Raw genomic sequence first — 12270 nt, 5'->3', positions numbered from 1 at the left:
TCGGCCGCCACTCGTTTTACCCAACGTGGAGACTTTGCCCTCAGTGGCGACTTCTGCTTGATCTCCTCCCCAAATCTCCCCGCCGGCCTCTCTCCTCCTCGCCGCCGGCGGCCATGGTGGCCGGTGGTGAGTGGGAGGGGGGTCCGGTTCCTATTAGCTTTAGGTTTTTCCTTGATTAGTTTCTCCCAGGAAAATAAAAAGGCGGCTGGATCCGGATCCACCTCTTTACTCCCTCGATCTACTCCCCTTCAAGTCAGCAAGGCGGACGGATGGAGTTGGGTTGGCGGCGGATCTTATGCCAGCACCTTCTGGCTTGACCCATGGCGAGTTCCTGTTTCGGCGGAAATTGCTCCCACGATGCCCCCTCTTTTCCCTTCCTTCACTGCTACTTAATCTTTCGATCTGGGATAGCCTGAAGATCTTCATGGAGGAACAGTTGATGGACCCTTGGCAGCCGTTCAAGCCACCAAGCGCGGGCCTTGTCTTCTTCCTCAACATACTCAGCAAACCTCAGGTGCGAGCAGTTAAGAACAAGTTTCTCGCCTGTAGGGCGTATGTGCTACTGCAGTTGGAAATTAGTCCTAGATCTGGGCAATCCCCTCGTCGTTCTGAAGGTGGCCAGCTTGTCCAAAATTTTCTAGATTACATGCCGAGTGATGGGCAGCTGATGCGCAAGTGTTTGATTGAGAGCATGGTGCTGCAGGTTAATAATCTGCACATGGGGAATGGGGATAGTTCCCATATTCCTTGTTTTTCTGCTCAATTTGCAGTAGAAGCGCACCAATGTGGGGATAATGATTTTGCCCAACGTATGGTTATATGGTCAGATGTCTGGTGTTGCAGCTGTCATCAGCTTCTCCTCCATCTGAATTCTGATGTTGCCATCAGGCTACTGATGATCTGCAGTAATTGGTATGATAAGTTAAACCTTTATTTCGTTCTGCCTTTGAAGATTCTAGTTACTTGCTTCAGGCCTATGGTTATTCCTGCTCAAGGTGTGCAATGTCAGAATTGGAATGCTTTTCCTAGTGTGAGTTTGTGGAGCCAAGTAAATATAAAGACCATTGTTTTGAGACATCAATTATGCTCACGCACAATGAATGAGATTCATGAGCAGGAAAGATTTTGGAACTATATGTATGTGTATGTTTGCAGTACAATCAACATTGGCGGCTCCTCTCCATCTTTCAAGCAGGATTGTCTCTTCATGAGATTAAAGGGCACATGGATTTCCTTGCCGGTTGATCTTGTTGAAGATGCTAGAGAGGTTCTGATGTCTGAATCAAATTCATATATGCATAATCTATATATGACCCTGATGCAAATCGTTGGCAATGCTATATATACAATTGAGCATGATCTCACTTCAAAGTTTAGCTGCACAAGGCTATATTGGTATGATAATAAGCATGGTGTGGACACCGTCCCTGTTGTTCGGGTTGATCCACCGGTAGTAGCCGACAATGCTACCGTCGAGGTTCCTCAGGTTCAACAGCAGGGACCCTTGAGATTGAGCTCGGTGATGGACATTCAGTATCTACAGCTTAATTCTCCCCTTCCTCAGATGCAGACGCCAGACAGACTGTCGGGAGAACCACCCGCAGGACATCAACTGGTATGCATAGAGGCTGCTGAAGACTACAGTTGCGGCACTTTCGGATCCGGCTTGTCGACGGATGGGCGATCGCCGTTTGGTTCCTTTTGTAGTCTTCGGTGTCGAAACCATGTGTTATTGTTATCATTTGGTGGGTTGTGCCACTTTGCACACTTGTATCATGCTCTGATCTATGGAGCCATGATGTACTTTGTTCCTTAAAGTTAATATATCTTCATGTTCAAAAAAAAAAAAAATAGACAGTCCCTTTTCCGTTTGCCTTTTTTCTTGGCAGATAGACTACCGGTAACCACCGGTTCCTATGTCTTGTTTTCATAGCTGCCCACCTCTCCCGGTTACTTCCTCCAGAAAGGTCTAGTGGGTGGGTCCTGCCATCCACCGCTTGGTCCTCTTTTACCCAATTCAACCGCTTTGACCGAGTTGTGAGGGAGAGCAAATCCCCCAACGCCTGCACCACCCAGGCCCAGCTCTCTCCATGCCGCCCCTCGCCCGTCCCATCTCCGCCGCCGACCAAGAGGCCTCCAAGGCCGGCGACGCTGGGAGCTCCCGGATGGGTCGGTCGCCAGCCATGTAGCGCTGGGTGGCGAGCATCTCGGCGGGACGGCGGCCTGCGGCGGCCTCAAGACAGGGCGGCCGCGGGTCGGGGACGACTTTCTCGTGGCAGGGCAGGCGTGGGCCGATGGAGGCGACGTCGGGCGGGAGCAGGCACATCCCGGTCGGAGAACGGCATAGGGAGATGGCGACAGGGACGTCGTCGCTTCTAGGATTGCTACCCGAGGTTAACTTGCACACCGGCTCCCCGACTCATGTTTCTTTTTCTCCTTTGTTTTAATGCTCTTTTGTTTTCTTTCTCCCGATCTGATCTCTATTTGTTTCCTGCAGCTTCTTGTGCTACTAACACGGTGTTTCTGGTCAGCCGCGAAGTTGTCCTCCTTCTACGTCTTCTTTGTTAGCTCCGCCTGTAGGGTAGGTCACCGTGCCGGAGTGGCCGGTGCCGTCGTCGTCCAGGAACCACAGAGGTCCACCTCGCCGGAGCAGTGGCATGTGGTGCCCGTCGATGCCTCCCCGGCGCTAGGCGCCTAGGCCGTCAGCATCCAGATAAGATCACAGCCTGCCCCGTGCCGCGTTACCTCAATTTTATTCGCCGTCTCTCTCTCTCTTTCTCTCTTTCACAGGTGCTCGGTTCATTGAGGAGTAGTGCCATCAAGCATCACGCCTTGCCAGCTGCGGAGAACAAGGGCGAGCTCAACTCCATGTTCACCATCCCCTGCAGGAATAAGCTGAGCGTGACTTTCCCCATCACTTTCTCCCTCTCATTTGATTTCTTTCTCTGTGTCTCACTCGACCCCAAGCTCCTCTTATTCTCTTCCATGGCGCGTGGGTGATGACCAGGATGAGCGGCAACAGATGACCGCTGCCTTACCCTCATTGTGTCGCCACGCCCAGGCAGTCACACCAAGCTGCAGTAGATGGGCGCGACAAGTACGGAGAGCAGATCCCCGTTGAGCAGCGCCAGTCATGTACTCCTACATCCTCTCAAGTTGTGTGCTGATTCTTTGCTCAGATCTTATTTTTGTATCTAATTTTGATATTTTCAAAAAGCCATCTGTTTGTCATGATTACAGCTTTACCGCTGGCATGGAGACTGAGGTAAAGAAAGGCTAATTAGCAAAGAAACAAGGTAACCAAATAGCTGCAAGGGAAATCAATAACATGGGCTTCACCAAAACGGGTTATCAGCTTATTTAGAGTTCTTACCCTCTCACAGTAACATGGGCTTAGCAAAAAACGGGTTATCAATTTTTCAGTGTTATTAACCTTACCCTCAAATCTAAGTACAAAAATGTAATACAGAAAACATATATGCTTGAAATCATACTAAGGGATACTCCGAAATCAGATTTAGGCGGACTGTTTATTTTCTACCCAAGTAAGAAGGTACTGACATGAATTGTCAACACATTTAAACGATGCAACTGTTTATAGGGAGAGATTCAAAAATACCAATTCAAGGTCAACATAACTTTATTGAACACCTCTTCATCATGTCACTACATAAATTACAAATTATGATTAAATAATTAGTGAATAGCAAGCACTGGATTGGATTCCCAAACAACCATCCACCCCGTGTAAATTAGACTAAAATGTTGAGCATTTAAATATAATTGATAACTATAATTTCTACATGCATTGTCGTTTCTTATTCTACAAAATTATTTGGTACAGTAACAACACTACCAACCACACAATTTATACGCATACGATAGATTGTTATCACCAACGATTGCTCCACCAAGAGGTGAGAGCAGAAGCACGACAAATGGACACAGAGATAGGGGATGCGGACGTACCATGGTTGTGGGAATGAGTACGACATAACCAACTCAACCAGTCACCCACTCCACTTCCATTTTCTTCTACTGGTATATTCCCAGCATCTCCCGTTTGCGTCTTGCATTCATCCACCCATAGCCTGTGCTTCAACTGGACCACTCATTTATTATCTTCTGATGGTGATTTCTCCCTTTTTCTGAACTGGGAGTTTCCCGTGCACACCTGCTTCGTGAAACACAAGCAGGTTAGCTAGCTCTAGCTGCTCCATTTGACTTACATAATGGTAATTTGCTCCTAAACTTGCTTATGGGACAAAGCGCAATACGTAAATAAGGTCCAACATTCTGTCCTAAGGAGGAAAGTCGAGCAACTTGCGGTTCAGGTGAGCACCGTGTGTACGTACTGTTTTGGCCTGATGGAGGTGACGTTGGTGTTTTGCACTTTGTGGTTCAGGAATTTATGTTTGCATGTCACAAGACTCGGGCTTATTCATTTCCTGGTTCATTGGAAAAAAAAATTCTATGGTCTTATACTGTGCATGGTATTTGCCCATGGAAATTTCTCTGTTCTCTTGACATGTTGATTGCTTGATGCCTACAAATGATATTGAGGAACCGTTTTATTCGTTGTAAAATGACATTGATTTAGAGGACAAAAATGCCAGTTATGTATCCCAGTTACACATACTTTCCTAAGTCTAAATCCTCTGTTCTAACTGAATTTATTGCAGATAAATGAAAATAAGATTTTACTTTACATGTTTTTGATTGTATTTGTCTCAATGGGCATCTAATTTGTTCTGATTGGTCTGATCTCTATTAGTTGTTGTATGACTCTTTTTATTGAATTCTTTCAACTCATTCTTTGTAAGTTCTCTGATTTTTTCATCTATGATATATGCAGCTTTGTGATCTTCTAAAGTATATGGAACGCACATTCTTAAGAAGTCTGGGTCGTCTCCTTGCGTCGAATAGATGTCTCCAGTTCAAAGACCAAAGAAGCATCGGTCTTCACATCAAAGCTGCATGGTCCATCTTTGATGCCTATCTAAATGTAAACTTGTGGTACTTTGCAAGGTATAGCATGGCCTGCCCACAGTTGCAGGTCTCCAGTCCATGCAGGTCTCCAAGAACTTTGGAAGGAAAGGGAGAATTCTGAAAATAAGGACACACGTGAGCCTGATGCTGTCACACAAGCTGAGCTTGCCGAGAAGATGATTCTGCTAAGAAGAAAGTGAGAGACCTCACGACTGAAGTAGATGTACGGTTTAAGCAGGATAAGCTTCTCTATGAAGATCTGCTTGACATGTTTCTTTGAACATTTATTTCCTCAATTGCAGAATCTTACATATTACTACAGGTTGTTAAACGAGTTTATTTATCTTGCTTTCTTTGAATGAGATGTGACTACTTGGGTGAATATTCTGCGGCCCAAATGGGGATCCCTGAGGCTGAGCAGCAATACAACCTATTGTCTAAAGAGGACATACTAATAGCTCTTTAGCCATCTCGGTGATAGTACTGTTTTGAGTCTTCAGACGGGCTGTACAAATTGGGCTATTACACTATATGTGCGCTAAATAGCCAATGTGAAAACCGACAATTCAACTTCAAAACCAAAGAAGCTTATGCAGACAGCCCACAAATTATTTTCAAATGAAGCATTTTCACAGTACATTTTTGCATCAATTGACATAACACCACGGGCAAGGTTCCATAGCTTAATGTGCATGCAATACAGTTTAATTACTGGGAAACAATTACAGGTACAGAAAAATGTGCTTATCTGACCACAGATTGGAGCAACGATTTATCAAAGCACGACCAGAACAGTACAATGCGTGTACTTTTTACTTCCAATTTAAGCACTATAGAAGACGACATATCTGAGCAGTTCATATACATTTAGGTTGACCAATCTATACACTTCAACAGTAAAGCAAAACTGGTTTCCTTGCATGGTAGCATGAACAAACGAGAGGGCAATTTTTTTTTTTTGCGAATTAGCTGCTTAGGATTTGTTATTTTCTTTTTCTCATCTGGTGATTACTTCGATTCCGCTGGCTTGCACAAATTTTGGTGTGCCGGTGCAAACATGGCGCACCATCTAGATCGCCCCTAAACGAAAGAGATGGGATTGTCAATTGTGACCCGTGCCCTGTCTAGGTTTCTGAATTTACGCATTGTGTGCAGCAGCTTGAAATCTGAAGCCGTTTACTCCCTAAAACAGTTAAACTGCATGAGAAAGTCATATGTACCGAGCTTAAAAAACTAACTTTTCTGCTTCCTTTTCTTACATGGAATCCGACTCAATGGAACATATCTCCAAATCGATGAACACTATGTAGCTGAACAAACCAAATTGTCTTTGTTTTTACTATCTCTTTCTAGCGGAACAGTCTACGGGTTTCGAGATGTTGTACTTTCGATCCTTTAATTTTAGCTTTCTTCACATAATAAGTTCTTCCAAGATGCATCCAGATAGAAATGCTCCTGTTGAGCAACTACAGAGAGAAGTGACATACCGATTGTTGATGCCTTAACCCATAGGCGCTCGAGCTCAGCGTCGGCAGCCTGGGTTGCCCCGCTCTTCCATCCCGTCGGCACTGCCGCCTGCTACGCGAACGAGCTTCACCGACCTCCATCGAACGGAGCTTCTACCACGTCACCCTCTGTCCGAAGCACGCAGGGCGTCCGCGCTCGCAACGATTGGCCTCCGCGACTGCGGCCTGGACGGGAAGACACCCGCAGAGGCATCCCTTCGCGTCCCCTGCAGCATGCTGCCCGCCGCCGTCCCCATCACGCCGCCCGTCTTCTTCAGCTACGGCACCCAGAGCTAGCACCTCTCTTCTGGCACTGTTCTAGGATCTACTATTTTTTCCCTCACCCGTTCCTATCCTCATCTCTGTTTTATTTTTTGAGGGGGTCATCTCTGTTAAGACAGATGCTGCTATACGAATCGACTATTACGGTTAGGCCCGGATCTACTGTTGCGTCCCATGTAAAGAGCCTTGACGTAGAACACCAAATATACAGAAGATGGACCGGTGTCTTATGGGCGGCGCTTACATGCGGTGCATGCTCATGTTCTCTCCAAAAAAAAAAAACAACATGGGGTGCATTTCCGTGTACACCTGCCGTCAGTCTTACAGTGAAAGTGATATCCGGAGGCACTGTTCCTCTCCCCTTTTAGAATAGCCGAACCAAACTTCAGCCAACGGTGCCGCTGATAAACAATTAATCACATTTTCTAAGGAAAAAAAAGCCACGGGCGCGGCGTGCGCCGCGCCACCGCTAGCTAGTTAAAACAACAGAGAATTGTAACTGCAGGGTCAAATGAAATTCCAAATATGAGAAATTAGGAGAGGTCCCCGCATCCCCTATCTATGGCAACACGGGAGGCGACCCAGAGGCAGCGGCGCTCGACCCTGACCCACCTCCTTCCCTCCCTCTCCCCAGCGGCCGGGGGAACTGCCTGGTAAAGCTTGGGCAGGGACAAAGGCTAGGGGCCCTTCCCGTGTGTGGAAGTCCCCTATTGGCAGCGGCGACACGTGGTCCTTAAATCTAGTGGCACGGTGTTGCGAGGTATCGGCCGGAGTACAACACAATTGGTGCTGGTGGTAGGGGAGAGGCCTCCGCTCGATGGCGATATGCCTGCACCTGCGAACGAGGATTCATGCTTGTTCATTCTTTTGTGGTGGCAGGTGGCGTGGTTGCATCTGGCAGCGGCATCTTCCTAATACCATGGTCACGCCAGTGGTCGACCGGGCGACGGCTGGTTGAACTTCCACCATCTAGTTCGTCCGGCTGGCGACTGTGTGGAATGACATGAAGTGAATCCTCTTCACAACCAGTGGGGCTGCGGCTCACCTCTCGACGGCAGTGGAGCTAACGGATGACTCAAGGCTATTCCTCTCTGGTGGATTTTGGGGCTGGTGGCTGGGCCAGGGCGAAAACTCGGCTTGAAGTTGATGACAACGATGCCTACGGGCGCCGTCACCTCCTTGGGGGCATCGTCATGGCCCTATTATTTACCTATCTCGAGCGCCAGGGGAAACCCCGTATTAGGCTGGCTGGATCGAAACATCGGCGGTGCCAAGGTGTCGTCCCCTCCTTGAAGGCATTGTCTTGTTTGTTCAAAGAGTCCCCGGGAAGGCATATGTAGTTGATCATGGTGAGCTTTTGTGTTCGGGGCAATGTACTTCGTCCCCGGCACTTCCTATGTGGCACCTCCCTTAGGTTCGAGCGGATCCTGCAGCCCACCTGCCCGCTCTTAGGCGCTTAAGGGTGGTTAGGGTGGTTGGTACGTTGATCTATGTCTTCTTGCAGTTGTAGTCGTGCTATCGGAGGTTCCGTCGTTGGCAGTGTCTTGCCTCCTCGCCATCCATGGCAAGAGACGATGCATGGCGAGTTTCAGTTGTGTGGTTGATGCGGGTTGTGTTGTAAACCATGTTGTTTCGTGTTTGTATGTGGCGCTGTACCGGCCATCTCGGTCCTTTCTTCTGTAAAATGTTATACACGTGTAATTTAGAAAAAGAATATTGAAAATTATTTGCACTAATGTATACGTTTGCTCAGAACCGGACTGCTTGGATGATAGTGAGGTGATCGTACACATCGCCCACTCGGGCAGAAAGCTTTGGCTAAGGTTATTAACCGGTATATGATGATGTAAAATATCGTACGGAGTAGCAAATTATCAGTTGATCCTGCCATATGTGTTCATGGAGAGTGTGATGTCTGTACGTTAGTTTTTGTAACTGGGCATTTGCACACAAAGAAATCGATTTCATCTTTTGTTTTTCTTTGATAAAATAAATTGGGGAGCAAATATTCGATCCCTTGCCTTGTCTTACGGATGAAGCACTGATTCTTGAGAATCGAAGATGACAGGGCCAGTAGGGCAATGCTTAAAGGTAACGTAGTGCTCGCTACAAGATAGCATAACCTTCTAAACAAAAGCTACAGCATCCTTGATTTTATCAGTTGCACAAGACAAGAACAAACTCAATTTTATTTGCTTGTGTTAGTTTACTTGTATACTCCCGTCGGCGACCAGATGGATGAGCACGGGGTGACTTTCCCCCATCTGAAAAGAGGAAGAAATCAGGTAAACCGATCGATCTCTTTGGTGTTCATAAGTGATAGCTTATATCCACTGGTTTTGTTTCGTATACGGACGAATTTAAGCAGAATATGAACTATTAATTGCTCTCGAAATGCAGGGCCCGTCGTCTGTAAATAAGCTAGAGCTGATAGCCTATGCGAAGATCGATGCCGAGTTGCCGGAGAGCCAACGCCAGACGGGCTGCATCCCTGTGATGGTGAGCATCACGGCGCCTTCCGGAATGGAAGCGCAGCGGGAGTCCGTGGACCTTGTCGTCGTCCTCCATGTCCGCAAAGGCCGCAATGTGCCGGAGAAGTGGCAGGAGCTGCTTAAAGTGGCCCTGGAGGTCGTCACTAAGAGGCTCCGCACCAAGGACTGCCTGGCTGTCGTACCCTTCATGCCAAGCTTATTGCCGATGTCCGAAGAAAATTCCAAGGCTGTATTAGAACAATATAAACCGGATAGCATCCAAACGGACACCTCGCTGGTGATAGCTCTGGAATCCGCCGAATCGGTATGTAAATTTGATCCTGGATCCCTATCTAGCTAGCTATACCATTTTTCATTTTTGCATTTTTGCTGAATGACTGTACTCAAAGCTTCCTATGTTACGTGCTTGCAGATTTTTAATGGGCGGACATACGAGGATAAGAAGAAGCGCGCTGGTTATATCGTCGTCATCTCCAACAGCGAGGATGACATTGACTCCCTCGTCACCTGGAGGTTCCTCAGTGTCCACGCCTTCGGCTTCCGCGGTGCGCACAATGCATGGACCATTCACACCATTGCCAGCAGCCGAGATTGCAGTTACGCTATCTTGGACGACGAGCTCGGCCGGATCACTCAAGCCTTCGCTGCCACCATCGACAGGGTCACCTCCGCCGTAGCCGTCATGCCAATAGAGATCCAGCTTAGGTGCGAAGAGAAGGTGCATCTATCTGGATTAATCGGTTCCCCCCGCATCAGCTACTCCATCTCCGACAACAAGAAGAATGGTACCATCTGGCCCTGGGCTCACCTCCCTGACGTGCCGACCAACTTCGTCGTCCTCCTCTACACCGGCAACCTTAGGAACGACGAATGCATAGATTTGTCCAAGGTGCTCAAAGTTTCTGCCAAGTACTACCAGAATCCGAGAGCGTCCCAGGTGCGGACAACAACAAACTTCCCCAAAGGCCAAGACGGCATCGGGGAAGTGCTGGGCGAGGAGGTGGAGGTGGTCACCGTCTCAAAGGACATGCCCGGATCCAAGGAGGTGGCTGCTGAGATCGTCCGGTTAGAGGCTGTTAGAATCATCCATGAAATCATTGAAGAGAATAAACCAGACTGGGATCAACTGCAGGCCGCCGCTAAAGGGCAGCGCGACCGGTGGACCAAACTAGAGAAATACAATGAAGGTGATGACGAGGACGGGGGGAAAAATCTGGAGATAAAAGAGTTGGTCGCTGAGATAATCCTTGAGAACAAAACTGATTGGGAAAAGCTCGGCGCGGCGGCAGACAAGCTGAGAAAAAGATGGACCACACTAAAGTATTCGAGATGCGGTCTGGCGGCGGAAGAGCTAATATCCAGTCTCTCCTCAGAGATGCAAGAGATGGAGACAAGGCTGTACAATAACTACATGTGGCCTGAGTACCTACTGTCGTGGAAGTCACACCAGTGGTGGCAACTGCCTCTCCCACCACTCTTCATGGACAAGCTAGACACCGAAGATGATCCTCTTCTGCGACTGAGGATCACCGCAAATGTCGATGATATCCCAAGGCACAAGAAAGGTCTCCCGGTGCTGGTGCACGCAATGGCGCCGGAGGTGGGGCTGGCCAAGGCCAAGCGTGCACCGGTTGATGTGGTTGCCCTGCTCGACACGGAGAAGAAAACTAAGAAGAAGCGGGAGCTGCTCATCAAGGCCATGGAGGTCATCATGGACAAACTTGGGCACCAGGACCGCATCGCCATAATACCGGTCCAAGAGCCATCACCACCACCCACCCAACCTACAGCTCGCTTCATGGACATGTCTAAACAAGGCCGGAGGGAGACCTCCATCAAGTTGAAGTCTATCGTGGTCAAGAAACCAGCCCCGCCCTTGCCTTACACTTACCCCAGTGCCACGCAGGTATCTATATCTCTTATAAAGCAAAACCTCATTAGAGGGTTATTTAAGTTGTCTATCTCAACATGCAAGCTATCCACATCATCCATTCTATTAGCCATCCAATTGTCCATGTCATTCCCACTAACATTCATTAATACTCTACATAGAAGCCACATCATCTATTTTTAAGCCATCCAATTATCCACATCATCAACTTTTAGCCGCCAACTACATACCCATTTTAAATCAGCTTTTTTTAGTTAGCCTCTTGACTATTTACGCCAGTTGAATCCTGCATGTTCCTACAAATAACATCTTATTCCAGTCAACTTATATTCTTTTGTTTTTTACAAAATATAGTTAACAGAAAAATTCCCGCTGCAACGCGCGGGGTATCCTTCTAGTTACTATATATGATGCAATATATAATGCATGTTCAACTGGCCATCTAATTATATATACAAGAGCATTTTGTCATGTCTGCAACTTTTCATTTTCAAAAGAGTTAATCTAGAAAAATGGGATAGGCAATCGTGTCAAGAATTTTATGAAGCAAATAATTAATGATGTAAACTTGCGAAGGTCACATTAGGTGGAAAAAAAAACGAGACTCCAACGACACATACTACCCTTTCTTTAGAGTCCATATAACTACTTTTTTGCCCGCTAAAGAACTAGTACTTATTTAAAGTTGCTTTTTTTTTTTGTTCCTTGAGAAAGCAGTAATAACATAGGGTTGATCGGTTCCTGGCATGGGGCAAAACAGGCGCCACTTTTTGCCTCTTCCAAATGTGATCAATGTTAACAATGCGTGTTCGATTGGAATTATCTCATGTAGACCTCAGACGGGAGAGACCACCACAGTAAATTCATCAAATTCATAACGAACTGCCTCAACATTCCGCCCACCAACTCGCCCACGCTCATCCCCAGCACTACGTCCTCAGGAGGAAGTGATGATGTTGTTACCGATGGCGGCACCAAGCTGTGGAATGCGTTGATGGATGCTGTGAAGGTATGTCAGACAAACACTTCCGCTTTTGTAAAGCTTTTTCTAGATTCAATTCAGACAAACAACCCATAAATAGTGACCAAAACTGTCCCAACAGATCTTTCT

At 47.2% G+C, this 12270-nt stretch overlaps 1 protein-coding gene and 1 long non-coding RNA gene across 3 annotated transcripts; both read left to right on the top strand.

Moving 5' to 3' along the window:
- The first annotated feature begins 388 nt into the window (after positions 1–388).
- LOC124702010 lies at positions 389–1865 on the top strand. The gene is made up of 2 exons (XM_047234106.1): positions 389–514; positions 704–1865. Exons 1-2 carry the CDS (start codon positions 425–427, stop codon positions 1814–1816), a joined length of 1203 nt encoding a protein of 400 aa, XP_047090062.1. The 5' UTR covers positions 389–424; the 3' UTR covers positions 1817–1865.
- A 644-nt stretch (positions 1866–2509) lies between these two features.
- LOC124702011 lies at positions 2510–5348 on the top strand. 2 transcript variants are annotated; one of them, XR_007002299.1, is made up of 3 exons: positions 2543–3155; positions 3241–4334; positions 4856–5348. It is a non-coding gene; the product is annotated as an uncharacterized LOC124702011 (long non-coding RNA). The 2 variants fall into 2 exon arrangements; XR_007002298.1 differs by having other exon boundaries at positions 2510–4334.
- Positions 5349–12270: the final 6922 nt, after the last annotated feature.

This window comes from Lolium rigidum, chromosome 3 (assembly GCF_022539505.1).
Source record: "Lolium rigidum isolate FL_2022 chromosome 3, APGP_CSIRO_Lrig_0.1, whole genome shotgun sequence".
NCBI lineage: Eukaryota > Viridiplantae > Streptophyta > Magnoliopsida > Poales > Poaceae > Lolium > Lolium rigidum.
Note: the sequence above shows the minus strand (reverse complement) of the source record. Positions and strands in the feature narration are given on the sequence as shown.

What these genes read in the sequence shown, in the direction of transcription:
- LOC124702010 (XM_047234106.1), top strand. Translation starts at nt 425, where the DNA reads ATGGAGGAACAGTTGATGGACCCTTGGCAGCCGTTCAAGCCACCAAGC. An exon ending in ACATACTCAGCAAACCTCAG is followed by an intron (nt 515 to 703) that starts GTGCGAGCAGTT and finishes ATGGTGCTGCAG; the next exon opens with GTTAATAATCTGCACATGGG.